This window comes from Pimephales promelas, chromosome 7, assembly GCF_988280905.1.
Source record: "Pimephales promelas chromosome 7, fPimPro1.hap1.1, whole genome shotgun sequence".
Lineage (NCBI taxonomy): Eukaryota > Metazoa > Chordata > Actinopteri > Cypriniformes > Leuciscidae > Pimephales > Pimephales promelas.
The window spans coordinates 38,968,760-38,992,852 of record NC_142775.1 but is presented as its reverse complement, the minus strand read 5'-3'; the positions used below and the strand labels follow the sequence as shown (position 1 = coordinate 38,992,852).

Below are 24,093 nucleotides of genomic sequence, written 5' to 3'. Positions count from 1 at the left end.
TGAAACTTTGATAAAAGATTTGGTCTCTCTGAACTCCTCCTTCTCTAGAGCTTTCTCTGCTCTGATTGGCCCAGATTGTTGTGATTGGTCAACTGCTTACAGCACGTGAATCTGAATTTCAGCTCTTGATTCACAGTCAGTGATAAAGGAAAGACTCTTCCAGTCTGAGCTACAACTACAGTGTTTGAAGGTCAAAGTAGAGGTTGAAGTCCATAAACAGCAGCTAATGAAGTCCATGGCACTATGCAAATTGTTCACAAACCTACATAGGTTTGTGAGACATAGGACCTACATAGGAAGTGAGACTGGAATTACTGACGACTCGTTTCAGCAGTTCAGATTCAGTTCTGTCTTTTGGGAGACAATAACTTACTTTATCTGCACTTCGACACTGCATTAAAGATACTATCTTAAAAAGCATAATGGGGCACTTTAAACAATATGACCAGGGTCCAAAATTAACTTCTTGCCACTTCTACCAACAGCATTTACAGTATTTAGCATTTAATGCTATTGTGAGAGCATTTACAGCTCATAAATGTTTCTTTTGGCCATGAAACTGTATTTTGCATGTTTTTATTTATTTAAAATAATAAAATGAAAAAATGTGCCCTTACCCAATGCAATTATTTAGCAGTCTTTGCATCAGTGATGATTTAAACCATGTAGTTATTAGCTAACTGACGAGTAAATCAGTATGGCAACTTTTATTCTGATTTAGTGCATGTTAATTTTGGAGCCTGGATTTGACCGTCTTTCAGAAAAAACATGAACTGATCAATAACCCACATTCATGCTGATAATAACCACAGTGCACAGGCTGAATGAGCATTCTCATTCAGAAGTGTTTTGGCATTTTCCACAAATAGGGTTTATTTTGGTGTCCCATAACTGTTTAAAAAACCATAATGGGACACTTTGTGGTTTAGTCTGTAAATCCTATTCTTTTATATAATAAGATTTATATAATTATCTATATATAATTATTTATGTAATATTATCAAATATTATTATATTTTACGGAACATGTAAGCTGATCGGTAACTAGGGTGAACTAAAAACATTAAAAAACATTTTTGTAACTTGAAATAAAATAAAATATAAAAAAAACTTTAAACTTATTGTATTTCAGCTAACTGCCGAGACAACATTTCTAATGTTCATTTAATGTACTTAAAAAAAAAATTGCACATAAATCTAAAAAAGCTAAAAACTTTTTTTAAAGCTAAAAACAGGACAAAGTACAAAACAAAAATACTAAATTATTAAAATTAAAATTGAACCAGACAATATAAAAATAAAAACTAATTCAAAATATTAATAAAAAACTATAATTAGAATATATATATATATATATATATATATATATATTATGTACTTTTTTTAGTAGGCTACATTAAATGAAAATTAGAAATGTTGTCTCGGCAGTTAGCTGAAATACAATTAGTTTAAAGGTTTTATACATTTTATTTTATTTCAATTTTAATGTTTTAATGTTATTTTCATAAAATCATATATATATATATATATATATATATATATATACACACACACACACACACACACACACACACTCAATGATACAACAATAACACTGTCAGAAAGATGGCTTGTTTTATGCTAAAATTAATCATTATCATATTTTCTTGTTGTGAGAACTATTAGAAGTCAGCAAACCCTTTTATTTAATATTACTTATTTAATAACATTTGTGTATAATTATTTAAATAATATTATTTGTATTGTATTTTATGGGAAATATTGTCTAAGTTGATCAGCAACTACAAACCAATATTTTGCTTCCCTGCTAAGCGAATTTAGGCTAACTTGTTTTAACAACAGATCTTAATTTAAACAGTTTACCTAGAAAATAGCATCTATTTTCACTGGCCATTCATTCAAATAAATACATTTAATATTATAATTACCAACAACTATACATTATTAAAATATTATTGCAATTTCCTGTATTTAGGCTGTATTTAGTACCCTTTTTGTGGAAGCCTTTTCAAGAAGAACGTGTTTGTGTAAAGCAGATGAGGCTGTGGTTATTGTGATAGTGCTTCATGCTGCTATGTAAATGGGAGACAGATGCCACAGCCATAAACCCACAGATGCACACAGCCAAAGTAAAGCATGAAGAGACTCCAGAGAGGAAGCGAGTGAGGAACTGGCGTGAATCTGGATGACCTACCCGTCACCATCAGCTCTAGCAGGTGATGGCGCAGGGGCCGGGACTGAGACCGTGCCCACGTTATCCAGTCTGATCTGAATGGTGCTGCTTAAAGGGCTCTTCAGATACCTTCGCTCAATGTTCCTCTCCAGCTCTGCCAGACGCGTCACTGCCATATCCAGAGGATTGTTCGCATGACGCACGATGCCACGGTTGCAGTCGTCCGCGACAGGTTTGTGCTCGTAATAGACCAGGTCTTCACTCTGTGACTGTGGGACTGGATGCATCCAGCCCTGTGGAACAAACATAATGCTTGCAATGCATATTGGTCTTATTTACTGCGGTTCAGAAGTTTGACATATGATATAATTGTCCGAAAAATCTGATTTTTTAAATTATTAAACCTTTAGACAAGAAAATTAAAAAGAATCGAAATTTTTTGTTCAGCATTATATTTGATGCATCGTTTTTATGGCTCAAAAATTTAAATATCGTGCAAATTTCATTTCAGTAATTCAACTTAAAAGGTGAAACTAGTATATTATAGACTCATTACATGCAAAGGGAGATATTTCAAGCCTTTATTTGTTATAATTTGGATGATTATGGCTTACAGCTATTAAACCTTTTCACAATATTCTAATTTTCAATTTGGGGTTTTCATAATCTATAAGACATAATCATCAAAATTATAACAAATAAAGACTTCAAATATCTCACTTTGGATGTAAATGACTTTATTTAATATATAAGTTAAAAAAAAAAACCTTCATTTTATTATTTTAAAATATGCAGTTTGGTGCAGTTGCTTGTATTTATACGGCCAAAAAGATGAAATTCTGATTGTATTAATGTAAATCAATGAGCTCTTTATAACAGTACAGCAGATACTTACATATAATGCATATGAATATCGGTTGTCACTCTATATCTCCCAATAATGTCTTTAAGAAATTAAAATTAAAAAATTAAATAAATATCAAATAAACTAAGAAATAAAGTTTGCTTGCTCAGCGAAATATGTCTGTAGGTAGCCTACGTGTGGTTGTGCATGTCGACGCGCCCGTGAGTTACAAATATAGGCTATATAGTATTTTTTTACCATGCAGCAAAATAAATAAATAAACCGCTAAACAGTTTAATTGATAGAATCAAGTCAAAATTTTTACTTTTGGTTAACGGTTTAACGGTCAATATGAGCATCCCTATTGCATAGACAAGAAAAGATGGTCAAAAAGTCCATTAAAATAAAGATGTCCTACCTTCACCTGCAGACTGGCTGAAGTGACTTTGTGTTCCAGTTCCTCGACCTGTTGCAGGACACCAATGTCTATGTCCATGGCCTGCTCTTCCACACACCAGCTTTGGACGGTGTCCTCCGAGACCTGATTCTCCTCCAGCTCAGAGACGTCGATGACGGTGACTAGACAAAGAGCACACACTAAGAGCGCTGCAATCAAAGCATGTCCAACAGCCCTTATGGGACACAATGAGCATCACCAACCATCTCTGTTCCTGCTGCAGACCTGGCCGATGTAATCCATGTGTTTCTGCAGTTGTTTCTGGAGCTGTTTCTCCCGGATCCCTCGGGAGTGGCAGGCTTTCTCTATGGATCGTAACTCCTCAATGTCCGTCACCTTCCACCAGCCAGTCAACATCTCTACAACACAAAAATGCCTTTAAACTGGGCCACATGCACATAAATGTAAATGTAAAAACACAAATCTACATATTTTTCATTTTTAAACGGTTTATGATTATTTGAATTAGAGTATCAAACATTCATTGTAATTAAACAAGTAGATTTAAAATGTTTAAGAATTCTAAAAATATTAGTAAATATTAATATAACAATTTTATAATACACTACCCTTTAAATGTTTGGGTTCAGTCATTTATTTTTGGAAAACTTTTCTTTAGTAAGACGCATTAAAATTATCAAAAGTGACAGTAAATACATTTATAATGTTACCAATATTTCTGATACAAATAACGCTGTTCTTTTTAACTTTCTTTTCATTAAAAAAATGCATGAAATTTGATAAATTGAAAATTGATAATACTAAGCAATGTTTCTTGAGCAGCAAATCATAATATTAGAGTGATTTCTGAAGTATCATGTGACACTGAAGATTGGAGTAATGATGCTGAAAATACAGCTTATAAATAAATAAATTACATTTGAAATAAATTACATTTTAAAATACATTACAATAGGAAACAGTTATTTAAATTGCAATATTTCAGAATAATCGGATAAAAAAATAAATAAATAAGAAAAATAAAAATCTTACTGAGCAGAATTTTTTTTTATAAAAAATAAAATATAATAATAATAATATTTAAATAAAAAAATAATTTATAAATAAATAAAATAAATAAATATATATATTAAACCCACACAAAGTCTTTCATATACATACATACATATATATATATATATATATATATATACAGTATATATATATACATACATACATACACATTTATATATATATATATATATACACATATATATACACATACATACATACATACATATATATACACATATATATATATATATATATATATATCAGATTTTTACTAAAGTACTTTAATATATGAAAAATGACACCTTTTGAATATCTTATGTAGATTTTTGAGTGATGACATAAATTAACCTTCAATCAGAACTCTGTATCGAGACTTTCAACGGATTAAAAACATACATGAATAAAATATAAAAATAATAAATAATAATAATAAAACTCTTAAATAAAATAACAACACACTGAAGATATGGTCCCAGTCTCACCTTCAGGAATAGGCTGAGGTGACGGGTAATCCTGATTTCTAGCCGCCTCGAGAGCGGGTGAGAGTGTGGAGAGAGGTTTCTCCACTGGAGACTGGGGGGAATTGCTTTTACTGGTGCTCACACTGACGTTAGCATTGCCCTCTGAGAGTGGGTGAACGCCACTGAGAATCTGGGCCATGGAAATCCCAGAGAACATCACATTTGGACTCAGATTTCCATTGGACCAAGCATAGAACGGCAGATCTATTATGGGCACACCAGACTTCACCTGCAAACACAGTTATAGTCAAAGAACACAAACACAAAAAGAGCAGAACAAACAGTTTTCCTGCCAGGGCTTCGCTAACCCCGGGAGCTTCATGAGGGAACTGCAGCTTCAGTAAGTACATGTACACGTAGTAAATAATAAATAAATGTGGCTGCACAAATAATTGAGATAAAACTGAAAATGCAATTTAGCATGGTTTGATTATCAAATCAAAGGCTGTGATTTAAATAAGTATGTTACGCTTGTCTGTTTGGGCATCAGAGCGCCTCGTTCACAGTAAATGCTGCTTCTCGACTCCATCTCTGTATGTGCAGTGAGCTTAATGTGCAGTTCGGGAGTTTGCAATGTGCGCTAGGATTACTTTATTTACATTAACGTAATTTCCAGCATTTATCTGGACAGATAATTTTAGGATTTGAACGTTTAAAAGGGAATTATGTTTCATAAATATTAGTATTGTATAGCATTGACTAAAATTATCTATTAAAAAATAATTATCTATTAAAATTATTGACTAAAATGATCAAATCAAATGTCATTTACAACAGTAATCTATTTACATAATAAATTATATATTATTTATTTTAAATAGTTGAACAATATAAAGTATAATAATAATAATAATAATAATAAGCCAAAATAAAAGCTTTAGGATTTGAATGCTTGAAAGTGAAGAATTTAATATATTATTTTAGTATTGTAACTTGCAGTGCAAAATATAATTACTAAAAATAACTGTTATAATTAATACATTTTAAACAATTGTTATTTACAACAGTGATATATTTATATAATAATATTAACATTTTTATAGTTAAATAGTTTTGTAGTTATTATTATTATCATTATAAGCCCTATATATGTGCAGCTCCATATATAAACAAATGTAAATAAAACACTTACGAAACAAATATGATTTTTTCTTAATATTTGATCTAAATATTAACTTAAAATATGCGAGTTTGGCTGAAAAAAAAAAAAAAAAATCCCTCGATCATACCCGCAGATCTGCTAATGAAAGGTTATTGATTCCCGCAGGGCTGGACGGACAGGTGGCAAACGGGGATCGGGCTCTGTCATTGGACGTTTGTGGCGAGGAAGATGACGACGCTGAATGTGGACCTTCAGTCAGAGATGAGGCGTCACATGGAGAGCGTGGCAGAAGACTGAACCAGTGAGCGTTCCTCTCGGTCAAGACCTTGTAGAGCTGGTCGTTCCGGATCTGCTGCTGGGCGTTCGTGAGGAAGGAGTTGTTTAGAAGACACGGGTGATCGGGATCAGGGCTGCTGGGTAATGTATTCTTCTGTTTTGGACTGCCATTTTGGCGACAAGAGACCTCGGAGGACATCTTGGCCACTTCCAACAGCTTGCTGAGCTTGGAGAAGGAGCCAGGTTTCTGAAGGAAGAGGTTTAGAGAATCTAGATCCTGCGGGAGTTCACGTTTCACCTCAGCGGATCCGTATTTCCCATCAGCCTCGTCTGCCGGCTCCACTTTGACCTGGATGGGGTGAGCGTTCTTCAACCTCTCACGCTCCCTCTGCAACTCCACTGGACCTGAAGGAACACAAGATGTCAGCAGCAGTACATTTCTACAATGGATAGTTCCAATAAAATAATATTTATTAAGAAAAATAATTAAAAAAAACTGTAAAGAAAAAAGTCATCCAAGTGCTCAATATTGGTTATATATTACTTGGATATTATAATATTGTTTATATGCATGTATGCATGTACTCTATGTGTATGAATAGAAAGTTCAAAAGAATTATATGAAATTGAAAGCTTTTCTAACAAAAGTTTTGGATAAATGTCGTTTCAGATAAATGCTTTTCTTTTGAACTTTCTATTCATCAAAGAATCCAGAAAAATTAAAGGAGTAGTTCGCTTTAAAAAAAAAAACTTTTGCTGATAATTTACTCACCCCCATGTCATCCAAGATGTCCATGTCTTTCTTTCTTCAGTCGAATAGAAAGTAAGGTTTTTGATGAAAACATTCCAGGATTTTTCTCCATATAATGGACTTCAATGGGGTCCAAACGGTTCAAAGTCCAAAAGACAGTTTCAGTGCAGCTTCAAAGGGCTTTAAACGATTCCAGACGATCTTATCAAGCAAAACGATCACTCATTTAATAAATAAATAACAAAGTTTAAGTTTTATAAGCTGAAATGGTCGCCTTGCTCTGTTCTGTGATGCGTGTTCATGACTCTCCTATTTGAACTCGTTCATCAAAATGATGAATCTTTTCCTGAGTCAACTCGCTGATTTCGTTCGTTGAACGAAAAAAGATTCGTTCATTTTGATAAACGAGTTTGAACAGGAGAGTCACGAACGCGCATCACAGAACAGAGCAAGACGAGCATTTGAGCTTATAAAACTTACATTTTGTTATTTATTTATTAAATGAGCGATCGTTTTGCTTGATAAGAGCCTTATTCATCGTCTGGAATCGTTTAAAGCCCTTTGAACAGTTTGCAGTTTGCACTGAAAGTGTCTTTTGGACCTTGAACCGTTTGGTCCCCATTGAAGTCCATTATATGGAGAAAAATCCTGGAATGTTTTCATCAAAAACCTTCATTTCTTTTCGACTGAAGAAAGAAAGACATGCACATCTTGGATGACATGGGGGTGAGTAAATTATCAGCAAAAGTTTTTTTAAAAGTGATCCACTCCTTAAAAGTGCACACAAATGTTTTCAACATCTGCAAATTTGCATATCAGAATGATTTCTGAAGGATCATGATGTCATGATGCTGAAAATTCAGCTTTTGATCACAGGAATAAAGATTGTATTACTCATTGTCATTTAGTTTGAACTATTCCACCCATTTTCTCTCTTTTCCAGGGTGTTTCCTGTAAGCTTGTAACTTAGAGATCAGTCCTTTAGAAGACATTATAATCTCGTCCTCTCACCGTCTCCACTCTCCAGCGCCTCCACAAAGATCCCGCCACACTGCGGAAGAACCCAGAAGCGTCTTCTGAACCGGTCCTGACCGAACATCACCGAGCGCAGGGAGTGAGACGCCTCGAACAGCTTCCGGCGGATCTGAGTCTGTTGCTGTAAGAAGTAAAGTACATTTATTTGTCCCCATAAGGAAAATTTGTTTGCATGGCTATCAATTAGGCATTTCAACATACATCATAGACCAAAAGAGAACCTTTAAACATACTAATACACTTATCAACATACACTACCGGTCAAAAGTTTTAGCTCAGTAAGATTTTTTATGTTTTTAAATGAAGTCTCTTCTGCCCACCAAGGCTGCAATTATTTGATGAAAAACAAAAAAGACAAACAGTAATATTGTAAAATATTATGACAATTTAAAATGACTGTTTTCTATTTTAATATATTTTAAAATGTAATTTGAAAGCTGAATTTTCAACATCATTACTGTTGCTGATTACACATCAGTTTTCAGTGTCACATGATCCTTCAGAAATCATTCTAATATGCTGATTTTATGCTCAAAAAACATAAATTATTATTTTCAATGTTGAAAGCAGTCGTGTACCATTTTTTCACCCCAAAATTCTATGATGAATAGAAAGTTCAAAAGAACAGCATTTATTTAAAATATAATATTTTCTAACATTATAAATGTCTTTACTGTAACTTTTGATCAATTTAACTCATTCTTGATGAATAAAAGTATTTTCTAATTTCTTTCCCCCAAAAATAAAAAATAAATTCTTACTGACCCCAAACTTTTGAATGGTAGTGATTAATGTTACAAAAGCTTAATTTCCATTTCAGATCAATTCTGTTCTTTTGAACTTTCTATTCATCAAAGAGTCCTGAAATAAAAATGTAAAAAAAACAGTTTTCAACATGGATAATAATCATAAATGTTTCTTGAGGCTCATATTATAATAATTTCTGTAGGATCATGTGACACTGAAGACTGGAGTAATGATGCTGTAAATTCAGCTTTGATCACAGGAATAAATTACACTTCACTATATATTTCACATAGAAAACTGCTTTTTTAAATTGTAATAATATTTCACAATATTACTGGTTTTTTTTTTTTTTTTAAATCAAATAATTGCAGCCTTGGTGAGCAGAAGAGACTTCTTTTAAAAACATATAAAATCTTACCGATCTAAAACATTTGACCGGTAGTGTATTTCCCCATGCCCTTTACTACCGATTAAGTTAGGCATACCAGACCAGCTGAGTATCTTACCTATTTAACTTACATATTTAATTGCTGGAGGCACAAATGAAGACTTTGCTCTATTTTTGGTGAACAGAGCGAGGCAATATCGTTGCCCAGAAGGCAGCAATTCGAATATGTATGTAAAATCAAGACCGGTATCTATTTCATTCAATATTTTTTCTCTCTTTACTAAAAATATTTGCTTTATGTTTGGAAAGTTGCAAGTGAATGTCCTTTTAGCACGTTTAGTATACTGTAAAGCAAGTATAGGCATGTTATCCTCCTGGGAACCAGCTATTCATATTTGTCCTCTGTAGAGGACATTTGTTTTTAATGAGTTTAATTAAATTCGCCTGTGGTGTCTTGCTTTCTTTTTCTTAATAACGGTGTTCTATATTTCCTTTTTGTTCTATATTTGCCATGTTTCATGAACATTAAATTACATTTGTTACAGCGTCTTGTGTTAGGTGACAAAAATGCAGTGTCTAATGTGTTAGGTGGGTAACACTTTACAATAAGGTTCATATTTAGTGTATTAACTGACATGAACCAACCATGAGCATTACATTTGTTACTGTATTTATTAATCTTTGTTAACGTTAGTTAAGATTCGTTCATTTTGATGGACGAGTTCGAACAGGAGAGTCACAAACGTGCATCACAGAACAGAGCAAGGCGAGCATTTGAGCTTATAAAACTTAAACTTTGTTATTTATTTATTAAATGAGCGGTCGTTTCGCTTGATAAGACCCTTATTCATCGTCTGGTGTCGTTTAAAGCCATTTGAAGCTGTAATGAAACTGTCTTTTGGACCTTGAACCGTTTGGACCCCATTGAAGTCCATTATATGGAGAAAATCCAGGAATGTTTTCATCAAAAACCTTAATTTCTTTTCAAATGAAGAAAGAAAGACATGGACATCTTGGATGACATGGGGGTGAGTAAATTATCAGCAAGTTTTTTTTAAAGTGAACTACTCCTTTAACAAAGATTAATAAATGCAGTAGAAGTGCAGTTTATGTTAACTAATGTACCTTATTGTAAAGTGTTACCGTTTGTTACACTGACGCTCATTTACCTTGCTGAGCTTCTCAATCTGTTTCTCCAGCTCTTCAATGCTTGTGGATTGATCACCTTCATCCTGCAAAAAGCAGCTTTTAATACATCCTAACAAACCAACCAACACTGGGAGCGGACATGCTATTCAAGCAAACAGTGGCTGTGTTAACAGTAAACAACCAAAACAAGAAGCTGTGTTTTAATTACAGCAGAAACACTGAAGGAAATATCTTAGTCTATGTGTTGTGTAGGACTTTTTTTCTTTTCTTATGGAAACATAATATAACTTTTAGAACTCAAAACTACAGTGGAAAAAAGGAGAATGACTGAAACTAAACTGAAAAAAAGTTCTGACGTCAAACAGATGTACATTAGATAAAAGCATCTGCTAAATGCATAAAGTGTTCAATATTCAAAAAATAAACAAAAAAACTTTTACACAATACACTCAGAGTCACGCTTTACCTCATCTTCACACGCCTCGGCTTTCTTCTCTTTCTTCACACCAAAGTCATCTTCGTCTTCATCCTCCTCTCCATGTTCATCGCTGTCATCATCTTCCTCCTCCTCATCATCACTCTCTCCTCCTTTGCGCTTGCGTTTACGGCTGACCCTACCAGCGGCTTGACCCTCCTCTCCTCCAGCAGTGCTTTCTCGCTTTCCCGTCCTCTTAGCGTAGATGCTCCTCAGTCTGTGCAACAACAGCCAAAATAAAAGCATGCATTGCAATAGGGGATTATCACACTGATACGTATAGTACTTCCGGATTCTTTGATCTTTGTGCACTGCCACTTCCGTTGAATCACCGATCTCGCTGGCAAACTGATGAAGTACTACACTAAGTTTATTTATACAGCATCCCTGGTAAATTCGTCTGATTCACTAAAGTGCCGGCTGCAAACAAAGGTGCTACCTTGTTTTATTTTAAAGTTTTAATCCATTTCTTCCTTATACTCAATTCAGTCGGGAATCCATGAAAACTTAAGTAGGGTTGGCGTTGTTGGTTAGATTTACAAAGTGGAACAGAGCAGTGATATAAATAGCATTCGTCTCATTGTTGAACTGCGCGTCGGAAGTGGACATGCACAAAGTTGACAAATCCCGCCCATGAAACCAGGAAGCGTGATAATCCCCTATCTAACCAAAAAATAATAACTAGGTTTGCATTTCCTGAACACAGAAAAAGTATATCACTGAAAGTTCAGGTGAGTTTAGGTTTTTATTCTATATAAATAAAATACTGCAGCAGTATTCTGTTCTTATGAATAAAAATACCACTGTATATTATGAACCTCCACTAATAGAGTGCCGAAGTGATGACGTCACTTTGTAGGACAACTCGGAAGCAAGCGGCGCACGGTTTCCCTCGGTCGAAAAGCAATGCATTTTCCACATAGACTGTTGGAAAATCGCAAAAAATAAGATCTGTGTTAAACAAAGGGTTGTGACCCTTACACGTTTTGTCTAGTAAGATAATCTTTACATGTTAATCCAACATTTATACATTTTGAAGCCTATATAAAGATTTAAAAAAACACAATCAGACACAATAAAGTTTCAAAAACCACAAGCAGGTTATAACTGTGTGTTCTATGTCATAGATCAAAACGTGAAAATATTTAGAGGCTTTGTTCACCACAGACCTTATTTCAGGCGATTTAGCAAAAACCCATTCAAAAATCCCATAGGCTTTAGAGCGAGGGAACCGTAGTGCTAAAATGCTAACTCACTTCTGCGTTTTGGCCTACAGAGTGACGTCGTAACTTCGGCACTCTATAGCAATCCATAATGTGTGTTTTACATATGTGTGTTTATGTGATGGGTGTAAACAAGTGTCTTACTTCCGCAGGTTCCCCTCAATCACCCATTTGTCTCGACGCAGGTTGGTCATGTTGTCAATGTTTTTGTCAATCTCACTGTGACAAAGAAATAAATTGTATGCATTAAACACAACATTATTATAAGCACCAACAGAGATGGGCTGTATTACCAAAATATTACATTGTAGCTCATTTTATATTACACTAATAGTAGTATATCATGACATATAATAAATAAAAAAAATGGTTGATATTCTAATAAACATTTTTTTACTCAGTATTTTACATATGAAGAGTTCAGATGCAAAAGCCTCTAAGTGCCATTTGAAATTTTCTTCTAGAATGATCATTTTTATCAAACTTGTATATTTAAGTTCAGTAATTTCACTTAAATTACAATTAATAGGTAATTATCATTGCCATTTAAGTGAAATTACTGAACTTAAACATACAAGCTTGATAAAAATGATCATTCTAGAAGAAAATTTCAAATGGCACTTAGAGGCTTTTGCATCTGAACTCTTCATATAAATAATGTGTACAAATCCTTAAACCAAGACTGGGAGGCGAAATTTCATAAAATAACAAATTGGACAAATTGTTAATTTTTTGGAAATTTGTATTTAAAACAAGATTTATTTTAAAATTATACATATATATTAAAGTCCCCATGAGTTTATAATTAATTTTTTGGGTCTGCTCGAAAATATTTACATGAAATATTCAAACCAAAATATTATTTTTCGTACATTTTACATGGTAATTACAATGTACTTAAAGTACACAATATAGCACTTTATTGTATATGTGTACATGTATGTGTAACCTGTATTAGAAGTCCTGTCTGAAAACGGTGGTATCTCTTATAATATGTTGTTTGAATATTGTGGTGTCCTTTAAATTGTGTAGCATCATATTTAATTTCAATGGTTAGCTTTGTGACTTGATATTGTAATGAAATGATGGGGGACTAAAATAGCCTTGGGGCTAATTCTGGCATATTTACATAGCTAGAAAGCTAAGATGTTCATTAATATGCATTGTCCCTTTTAAATAAATAAATAAATAAATAAATATGCACAAATAACCATATTAAACATTCTTTCGACTTAATTTCATGTGGAATTCAAAGTGTTACTTGCCAATTCATTTAATAAAGGAGAAAAATATTAGCAATTTATCAGTTTTACACTTCATAGCATGCAGATCTAATGAAGCGAGATGAGCGCACCTGACCACCGTCTTGCTGCAGGACAGCTCATTGACCAGGAAGGCCAGTATAGAGGCTTTCTGAGAGGGTGTGTGTGCCTGGAAAGCTTTGGTCTTCAAGCTCTCGGCCAGCGATGCTAGCTCGGTCTGTCCACAGTGAGCTTCCATAAAGATCTGTAGCACCTCCGAGACATTGTGCCGGTTCAAGCCGATGTTAGTCACGTGGTCTCCCAGAGCCGTCTTTGCCTGAAACGTTCAAAATACCCAAACAAAAGAGCAAAGTGATACAATGAGGAATTTGGTGTGACAAAGGCTGCAAGATAGTGTTGAAAGGGAATTGAATTATTATGGTAATTGAAAGGCACGGTTAACTCGGTTAATTTAGGAGTTTCTTAGGGGGAGCGAAAGGCTTTTTATTAAGACTGTGAGATTAGCACAGGAAATCTGCTGAGGGGCTGAACTGAATTCTTGCTCTTTATTGAAGAGATATTGCACTGGAAGCCACAAAGAAAACCATGCTTTAAGATTGTGAGTGAGGAATACAGACTCTACAGACTTTAACATACATGTAAACTTGAGGAGATTTTAAAATAAATAAATAAATAGTATTATTTAATATAATTGCTGTATATCTAAAAATATATCAGGCTATTTGTTCCAAGTGTAAGGTACAGTAAACGGTTCTCCATTTGTCTTTGACGTGGAAATATATATCTATTAAAAATAAAAATGCAATAGTGGAGCTTAAGTGCTGTAAACATTCAACTTAATAACTAAGTAACTAGCTAAAATTCAATATATTAGGGCTGTCGCATGCAATTTATTTTATTTATTTGCAGTTTAATGCATTTAAAATGTTTAACGCAATTAACGAGGCATCCGCTCTTATTCATGCAAATGCTTTTAAACCCTTCAACACACACACACACACACACACACACGACTTATGCGCACAGAATGCCACTTTAGACAGCACTTGAACAGACAAAAACTCAAAAGTATGCCAAAATGCCCATTTTTTTTTCTGGAGTATCCTCACAGGCATAGTCTTAAATTAGTTAAATTATGTCTGAAAAGAATGTATAGAGTTGTGAGAAAATGTGTCAGATCTACGTTGTGTGTGTCAGGTCTTAAAGTGACAGAAGCCTAATAAACCTGCTGCAGTGCTTTCTGTCATTAAAGGAGAACTCCGGCACAAAGTGAACCTTTGGTCTAATTACACATTGTTGCCGAATGTAAATAGTTTTATCTCTAAAAACAGTTTAGCCTATAATGCTAGTATAACGCTAGTATATGGGGCATAGAGTAATGACAAATAAAAATCGCTTGTTATTACCACTAACAAGGCTCAAAATAGCCCCACACTAACACGGTAGCATAATAAGTCAACTTCGCAAATACAGGAAGAAGCCATCTTTAAAAAAATAGTCTCTACCAGTCGATCTACGAACGCCGATCCAAGTGCGCTGGTGAGATGTGAATAAGGTGATAAGGTGAGCGCGAACAGTAGGCCACGTGTACATAATGAAGAGAAGAAAACGGTTTGTGTTTGTGTTTCTTCTGGAAACAACGGACCATATGAGATTCTGCACAGTTCAGTGCACTTGGATCGGCGTTCGTAGATCGACTGGTAGAGACTATTTTTCAAAGATGGCTTCTTCCTGTACTCGCGAAGTTGACTGTGTGTATAAAATATCTTCTTATTAAACTGTATGGACACTGACAAAGTTCTCAATGCTTCGCTTTGAATGTATGGACCCTTATTATGCTACCGTGTTAGTGTGGGGCTATTTTGAGCCTTGTTAGTGGTAATAACAAGCAATTTTTATTTGTCATTACTCGATGCCCTATTTACACTAGCGTTATAGGCTAAACTGTTTTTATAGATAAAACTATTTACATTCGGCAATCATGAAAACAAATCTCAGATAACGGTTGACTAGGTAACAATGTGAAATTAGACCAAAGGTTCATTTTGCGCCGGAGTTGTCCTTTAAGAATAATCAAAGAACAAAAGAAAAAGAGAAAATCACTCACTGCTCTTGACTGAATACATTACATTAATTTGGAGATAAAATGTGAAATCATTACAATATAAAAGAAAAATCTGTGATTAATTAGTGGGAAACAAAAAAAAAATACAGTATATATGTTTATATATTTACCCTTTTGCATAAAAGCTAAAATAATAAATACATAAATAATTACATAAAAATAAATTTGTGTTTCTCATGATCTCAAAAATCTTATGATCTGAAGATGCTTGAAATTACACCACAATTGTGCAGCAAACATGTGATCAGAGCATGAATCCAGACAGATCCAAGCACACACAGTACAGCAGCTCTCCTCTCACCCTGTGTCCCGGAGGCAGTCCTGGGTCACACACAGCAGCAGACAGCATGCGCACCAGCAGGTCTTGGATGAAGCCCATGCTGTCGCCCACATTCAGCAGCCCTGCCTGCAGCACGCCGAGTGACGGCACGTCAGCGCCGAGGTCGAACCCCAGGACCTTTCCAAAACAGCGCAGGAACTGCATCACCATGAGACAGTCTGAGAAACATCCTCCCGGCAACACCAGACCGGCGATCCGTGACAGCGCTGGCAGAGGCTGAACATGCACAAAATTATTAAGTACTTATAATAATTCATCTCAAGACTCCCTTGATTTTGAAGCACGGCTTTATGAATCTGTTTTGATTGTATGCCTTGTTCTGGATCATGGCTGCAAGGACTATTTATGTGGTTTATGTGCAGTGTTGTGCAAGTTACTTCCAAACTGTAATACATTAGGTATTACTTGTTACTGTTATTTAAAAGTAATTCATTACCTTACAATATTACTGTCCCAGAATTGTAATGCGTTACATTACTCATGTATTACTTTTGAGTTACTTTCACCAAAATAACCAAGTAGAACTTAACTTTGGGGCTGTAACGATATGCAATATGAAACCGAAATCGCGATTCGCCACATCCACAAACCTACAGAATCGCACAGACACACATTCATGCATGACAAAAAAATAGGAGGCAAAATAAATTTTTTGTAATTCTGTTAATTACACTGCGCAAATCGGATGAGGAAGGGTTGGCTCTCCAGTCTCCAAAGAACTTAAAATATTCATTTTATTTTAGTTTTCGTGTTCGCATTTATGAGGAAAAAACAATGTTACAGACGCGACCGCTCTGAACCGGCACTAAAAGACTGCTTTAAAACTTTCACATAGTCTGTTGCCTTTAAGAAGTAAAAGCAGACTGTAATACAAGCCTCACTGAACATGTAACGAGTAAAATATTACTGAAAATTGATTAGTAATGCCTTACACTACTGCGTTACAGCACAAAGTAATATGTTACTGTAATGTATTACTTTTGTAATGCATTACTCCCAACACTGGTCACTATTGTCAACTACAGGAAAAGCAATCTTAATGTTACCCTCTTAAAGGGGACATATCATGCAAAATCCACTTTTTTAGCCCTTAAATGCATTTTGTTGTATATTTGGAGTGTTTATAAGTACAGAAAAGATGAAATTATTCTCTTCAGGTGCTTCGTTTATATCTTTATATTCTGTTTTGGTCATATTTTTCAACCTGTTTAGATTTTTCTGTTTTCTATGACGTTTTTTGAACACAGTATTGAACACCCAACACCTCGAGCAATCCGCCATTATTATTTCTCGCTCCGATTTTGTAGTCCGAGCTCAATGATGCAGAAGTTACGAGAGGGCAAGTCAAAATGTTCAGTTGTTGGATGTACGTTAGTGACCTGAGGCACTTCAAGGATTCCCACTTCAACAACCTCCGCCAGTATAAAGAAGGGTTTGCCGATCGACTTCGTCTGAATGAGGGGTAAATTCCTTCTATCATTTAGCTGCTGTGTTTTCTGACGCTTTCTAAAGTTATCATATTTTTACCAATACAGATTTTTAGTGGTAAGATTAGACCGTAGTCATTTATCTTGTCAGTGTGCTTGTTTTAACAAGAGAAATAGTCGACTTTCACTAATAACACAACAGAGTTAACTTACATACCCCTGCATCCACATAAAGATCGTTGTTCTGCAGGTTTGTCGACGTAATTTTCGTATATATAAGGCTTGATGGACAAGTCTTCCGTTGTTGACATTTTGTTAACGTGTGAATAAAAATGAAGCTAGTAATCGTATATCTCTAATCAAACTACAAAAATGGCCAAACGCGGGGAGTTGAACCGAGTGTGAATTCAGCGACCTGGAGAGCGGGCGGGGAAAGACGCAACTCCATTTTATTTAAAGGGGCCGCTTCGAAACGGGTCGCTCACAGACGCACATCAGAAAAGGGGCCTGTGGAGCTATAATAATGAGGAATTCAGACCCAAGCATTGCAGTTATGCTTTATATAGACCACAAATGTATGATTTATAAGTAAAAATGAATGATTTAAAAGCATGATATGTACCCTTTAATGTTTAAATTTGCTTGAGCACACACAAATAAAAAAAAGAAGATTTTCTGAGTGATTCACCTTCAGGTCCGACAGACACATGTCTTCATTGGGTTTGTTCAGCTCTTTGGCCATTTCCAGCTCAAGCCGCCTGATCTCCAGTTTGCGCTCCTTGTTCAATCGTTTCTCATCTCGTTTCTCCTGTTTCAGTCGCTCCTTCTCCTGCAGAAACATTTTTGAAGAGATAACAAACCTTGTGTGTGCCAAACACATTCATAGAGTGGAAGGATGATGAGAGGAGAAAAGAGACATTGAAAGAGAGATGATGAGACGGAGCATTAGAGGATATAGTGAGTAATGGGAGACCAATAGATGGAGAATGGAAAGGAGGGGTAAAAGAGAAGGATGAACCGATAAAAGGAGCTGTTTAACACACCTCAGCTTTCTTCCGGGCCTCCACCGCCTTCATCAACATCACATGCTGCCGATGTCTCTCCCGCTCCTACAACAAACACTGAGACATTAGAGAAAGAACAAACAGACCAAAGAACAAACAAAAAATGTAAACAAAATAACCAAAATGATGAATTATAAAAACAGACAAAAAAAAAAATCATCAAAACAAGAAGGGACAAATAAAATAGTGCAAGAAAAAAAATTAACAAAACAAAAGAATGAAAGAACAATGAATGAATGAACAAACAAACAATAAAACAAAAGGATGAATGCACAAAAAGAAAGAACAAACTAAACCAGACCGAAAAGACAGAACAAATAGGAAAAGCAAAAGACCAAACAAAATATTGGAACAGCAAACGATCTAAAGAAAACAACGAATAAGACAAAAGAAAAAATAAAACAAAAGAAATAAAAAAAACTAGGGCTGTGTAAAAATTAATTGCGATTAATCGCATCCAAAATAAAAGTCTGTGTTTACATAATATATTTGTGTGTGCTGTATATAATTATTTTGTATATATAAATACCTATGCATGCATGTATATATTTAAGAATTATTTGAGCTTAAATTCTGTATATATATATATATACACATAATCTATATTATATAAATATAAATATTTTATAAATGAATAACACATTTTCTTAAATATATACATGCATTTGTGTGTATTTATATATACAAAATAATTATATACAGCACACACACAATATATTATGTAAACACAGACTTTTATTTTGGATGCGATTAATCGCAATTAATTTTTGCAAAGCCCTAAAACTAAAAAACGCAAGAAAAGTGCAAAAAATAATGAACAAAAAAGAGAGAGTGAACAAAATAATGATATACAGAACGAAGATGAAAGACTATGAGTGAACAAATACAATCAGAATAAAAAGGAAAGAAGAAAATCAAAAGGATGTGAACAACGAGCACTGCTGAAGCATGAAGGTGCGGAGATCAGTACGTCTGAAGGCCGTTCACCTCTTTAATGATAACGATGAAGATATAGTTCGAAATATTAAAGAATAGCGCAACTCCATCAGAGCGATTTCCAGCTGATGAACGATAAAAACATTGACAGCCAATCAGAATCCATCTTGCTTTAAAGAGCTTGAGCATTTAAAGGGATAGTTCACTTTGAAATTAATTTTTGGTGTGTTTTATCTTACCTCAAGGGCATCCAAGACGTAGGTGTCTTTGTTTCCACAGTATTTTCAATTTTGATATTTTTAGGTCAAACCGTTCTTGTCTGTCAGTCATATAATGGAGGTCTATGGTCACCACCTCAAAGAGCATGCACAGAGAAGTCCAAATTAAACACGATTTAATGACTCGTAAATGTAAGTACACATTGATGGCCTAAGACACGAAACGAGCGGTTTGTGTGAGAAAACGAACAGTATTTATTTCGTTTTTACCTCTTGTAACCACAGCCATGTCCAAGTGATCTGAGGGCGCGGGCGCATCGGTCAGCGCCGGAAGTGATCTCTCTCGCGTGTACGTCACTCATTGTTTACACAGAGATTTCGGAAGTGAAACACATTACATATTTAGATACACAGGAAATCACAATGGAAGATGATTTCGATATATCAATAGACCACCTTAAATTTTTTTCGCAACCGCACGAGAGATCACTTCCAGCGCTTTCCACGCCCTCAGAGTACATGAATGTGGCTGTGGTTACAAGAGGTAAAACGATATAAATACTGTTAGTTTTCTCACACAAACCGCTCGTTTCATGTCTTAGGCCATCAATGTGTACTTGCATTTACGAGTCATTAAATCGTGTTTAATTTGGACTTCTCTGTGAATGCTCTTTGAGGTGGTGACCATAGACCTCCATTATATGACTGACAGACAAGAACGGTTTGACCTAAAAATATCAAAATTGAAACTACAGTGGAAACAAAGACACCTACATCTTGGATGCCCTTGAGGTAAGATAAAACATACCGTGAACTATCTCTTTAAAGCGACAGACGACACAAATAAACAGAACGATATTGTGCGCTGGTGTGGACGCTGATATCGTTATAGTTATGATTCTGGTGTGAACGTGCCTTCAGACCCCGATGACAGATCTGATAACCACTTCCTAAACATCTGGCGGAGAGTTATTCCAGGTGTTACAGATTAAGCTTCAGGTTATACGGGCAGCTCTTTAGAGCAGGACAGACAGGAAGAGACTCGAAACTTTCTCAGTACATCAAGATTTTAGCAGACTTTAAAGCAGTTCCCAGACGGACACTTTATACTTTTCCAGTTATCTTTAGGAGATTATTTTATGCTGGATGCTGTTAAATATTACAAACAAATGAAGAACAAGCACACATCAGAATGGATGTTTATGATTAAGGCTTGATGATATGAAGCAGCGCGGTCGCCGCACGCAATCCAATCTCCACCGGCACTGGTGGAAATCTCGTGACTGATGTCTGTTAACAGATATTTAGATTATGACTCTGTTCCAAAACAGTGAGCTGCATCCTAACAGGATAAAACCCTCTGCGTCCTTCATATAACTAGCACTCCACACGTGTGAAGAGGAGACTCGACTTTCAACTCATTTCAATAGAGTTTAGCATGTTGGCTCTCTAATTAGCATATAAAATATCTAGCACAAACACAATTATCAGGTAAAACCAACTGGATTGAATTACTTTAATAAATTCTTTTCAGTACTGTATGACAGTGTTGCTTTTAACTAAAAGTATTAATACTGCCTATATTTAAATGAAATAAATCCGAAATAAAAATATTATATATATATATATTGGGTCTGAGCAACGATTAATCGCATCCAAAATAAAAGTTTGTGTTTGCATAATATATGTGTGTGTACTGTATATAATTATTTTGTATATAAAAATTCACACACATGCATGTATATATTTAAGAAAAATGTGTTTATATATAAAATATTAATATTTATATTTAATATAAATTATGTATAAATCTATATACAGTATATTCATGCAAATATTTCTTAAATATATAAATGCATGTGTGTGTATTTATATATGCAAAATAATTATACACAGTACACACACATATATTATGTAAACATAAACTTTTTGGATGCGATTAATCACGATTAATCGTTGCCCAGCCCTAATATATATATATATATATATATATATATATATATATATATATATATATATAAAATTACAAATGTTGCCTGGGCTACTAACAGACTTAGTTTAATCTGGAATAGTACAAATAAAAATAAAGTTAGATAGAAATATATTAAAAATGAGGTAACACTTTATTTTGCAGTGTCATTGATAGACATAATTACTATAAATTGTGTATAAATACACACAATTAATCCTAAACCAAACCCTACAGTAAGTGCATGTAGTTCATAATTATTACTAAGTACTTAAATGAAGAACTGCACTGTAACAAGGACACCTTAAAAAAAGTGTAACCAAAAATAATAAAAGCACAACAAAAGATTATTAAATCATACTAAAATTTAAAAATGAAAGCTGAAAATATTAAATAAATTCCAATTCAAAATATGAAAAAATACTAAAAGAATATATAAATTAGGTCTGTCAAACGATTAATCGCATCCAAAATAAAAGTCTGTGTATACATAATATATGTGGGTGCACTGCGTATAATTATTTTTTATATATATAAATATATATATAAATACACACATATGCTTGTATATATTTAAGAAATATTTTCATGTATATACTGTATATAGATTTTTATATAATTTATATTATATATAAATATAAATATTTTATATATAAATAATATTTTTTTTTCTTAAATATACATGCATTTGTGTGTATTTATATATGTACAAAATAATTATACACAGTGCATCTACATATATTGTGTAAACACAAACTAAATTTAAGATGTACTTTTTTTTAAGCAATGCATCATGGGATTCCCTTCCCCTCAAATGATACATCCAATGCCATTTAAGAAGATATCTTAAAAGGCTTTTGCTTTGTTTTTAAGATGCTGCCTAAATAGGTAGCAGCTCACTAGGTTTTGGAAAAGAGCCCATTTCTCTCTCCTTTGGCAAGCAGATGAAAGCAGATGCAGGGCGTCATGCAAGAGGAATGTGAGCGAAGTCCAAGCATTAAGTTGCATGTGCAAAACACCAGAATCAAGCACTTCACAATGTGTTAAATGTTCAAAAGTAAACATACCCATACCATATCTAGTCTATGTCTCTCCAACTCCTGGCAGAGAGAGTTGGCAAAGGCAAGAACAAAAATAAGTAAATCAATGCAACTCCCCATTAGAGTGATTACCCATAATGCATTTAGAGGAACAGTTGAGCCAAAAAAGAACATTCTGACAGATACCTCAACGATTGGCTCAACGATTCCTTTAAAATAATCATATGAAAGAATAAAAGCAGCGGAGACTTGAGGCATTATTCAGTGAAGTATTGTTTGTGTTTGTGAAAGAGCTCTACAGGAAGGAGATTTGAAGACGGTTCGCTCATACCTGGTGCTTCAGGATGATGGACTGCTGTCTACGGAGCTCCTTCTCCTACAGACAGAGATAAAAATAAATTAAAACTGCAAATACGGCCTTATTTCCATTAGTGAGGATGGGAGAGAGAAAGAGATGCAGATGGAGGGGTGTCATAAACAGATAGCATTCCCGCTGTATATTGAAATGGCTGGGTTTTGATTGACAGGCGTATCGTCGGGGGGCACCTGAGAAATGAGAATCGGCGCCGTCTCGGGTCTCACTCAATCTCACGAAAATACATCCAAATGGATATAAAAATGTGCCCAGGCCAGTCTCAGACATTTTGCCAATGACAATGGTGTCATCAAATATGACATGAATCATTTAATAACTGAACTCATTTCTCAATTGTAACAATTAATCTTATCTATAAAATCAAAACACCAACATGGTGTATTGTTGTCCTGAGTAACTTAATATCTGACCGATCTTATTTTTGGTAAGGTAACTGATCCAATTAGAAATCAGTCTGGGAAACTATGGGAGAAAACATGTAATGACATGAAGCAGATATAGGTGAAAGAGACGGATATTGAAATGAAATGCTTCAGTAAATCAATAAATGCTTCAATTATTAAAATAAAAACCTTTATTCGTTTTTCAGCTTCTAGTATTTTGGCGTTGACAGCCTCTTCCTTCTTTTTTCTTTTAGCCTGTGAACATAAACAGACATTACTGTATATCACTTATTACACAATACAATATCAATACCAAATAAAATATTTGATGGTTATAAGTTAACCAGTAAGTGTTTAAATGTGTCGTACAGTATTACTTAGTCTTAGAGAATGCGATGGTTAAAAAAACAACAATGTTTTTCAGATTTTTGACATTTGACATACTGTACATACCTGTACAGTATACTGTTGTCAAGTCATGTTTATTTATAAAGCACATTTTTATAAAGTTTATTTATAAAGCACATTTCAATACTGTATATCAACTGCATATCAATTTTTTTCTTCTTTTTCATTTGTGTTATTTTTTAGTATACCGGTATATAAACTTTACCTCCAAAATTTGCCGAGCACGGAGTTCTTTCTCCATACGGACCTGCTGGATTCTCTTGAACTTTTCCTGTGGAAATAGCCAGCAATGAGAGAGATTGAAATGCAGTCTGGATTTTTTCATAAATTAAATGTAGAGCCACAGGCATTTTATGCATCAATACATAAAAGCAAATAGGGGTGGGAATC

At 34.3% G+C, this 24,093-nt stretch overlaps 1 protein-coding gene across 10 annotated transcripts in view; it reads right to left on the bottom strand.

Moving 5' to 3' along the window:
* Window positions 1-24,093, bottom strand: part of baz2bb (bromodomain adjacent to zinc finger domain, 2Bb) — an 83,599-nt gene that overhangs the window by 4,782 nt on the left and 54,724 nt on the right. For 5 of the 10 annotated variants that reach the window (XM_039683294.2, XM_039683296.2, XM_089133446.1 and 2 more), the window contains 17 exons: window positions 23,909-23,974; window positions 23,485-23,550; window positions 22,868-22,912; window positions 22,564-22,596; window positions 18,353-18,418; window positions 17,998-18,138; window positions 15,844-16,098; window positions 13,510-13,733; window positions 12,300-12,374; window positions 10,924-11,149; window positions 10,478-10,540; window positions 8,150-8,294; window positions 6,239-6,792; window positions 4,971-5,238; window positions 3,678-3,833; window positions 3,436-3,596; window positions 2,195-2,466 (listed from right to left, as the gene is read on the bottom strand). In XM_039683294.2, coding sequence (XP_039539228.2) covers window positions 2,195-2,466; window positions 3,436-3,596; window positions 3,678-3,833; window positions 4,971-5,238; window positions 6,239-6,792; window positions 8,150-8,294; window positions 10,478-10,540; window positions 10,924-11,149; window positions 12,300-12,374; window positions 13,510-13,733; window positions 15,844-16,098; window positions 17,998-18,138; window positions 18,353-18,418; window positions 22,564-22,596; window positions 22,868-22,912; window positions 23,485-23,550; window positions 23,909-23,974 — 2,816 coding nt within the window. The remainder of the gene's footprint in view (window positions 1-2,194; window positions 2,467-3,435; window positions 3,597-3,677; window positions 3,834-4,970; window positions 5,239-6,238; window positions 6,793-8,149; window positions 8,295-10,477; window positions 10,541-10,923; window positions 11,150-12,299; window positions 12,375-13,509; window positions 13,734-15,843; window positions 16,099-17,997; window positions 18,139-18,352; window positions 18,419-22,563; window positions 22,597-22,867; window positions 22,913-23,484; window positions 23,551-23,908; window positions 23,975-24,093) is intronic. The other 5 variants (XM_089133451.1, XM_089133449.1, XM_089133453.1 and 2 more) reach the window with 5 other exon arrangements.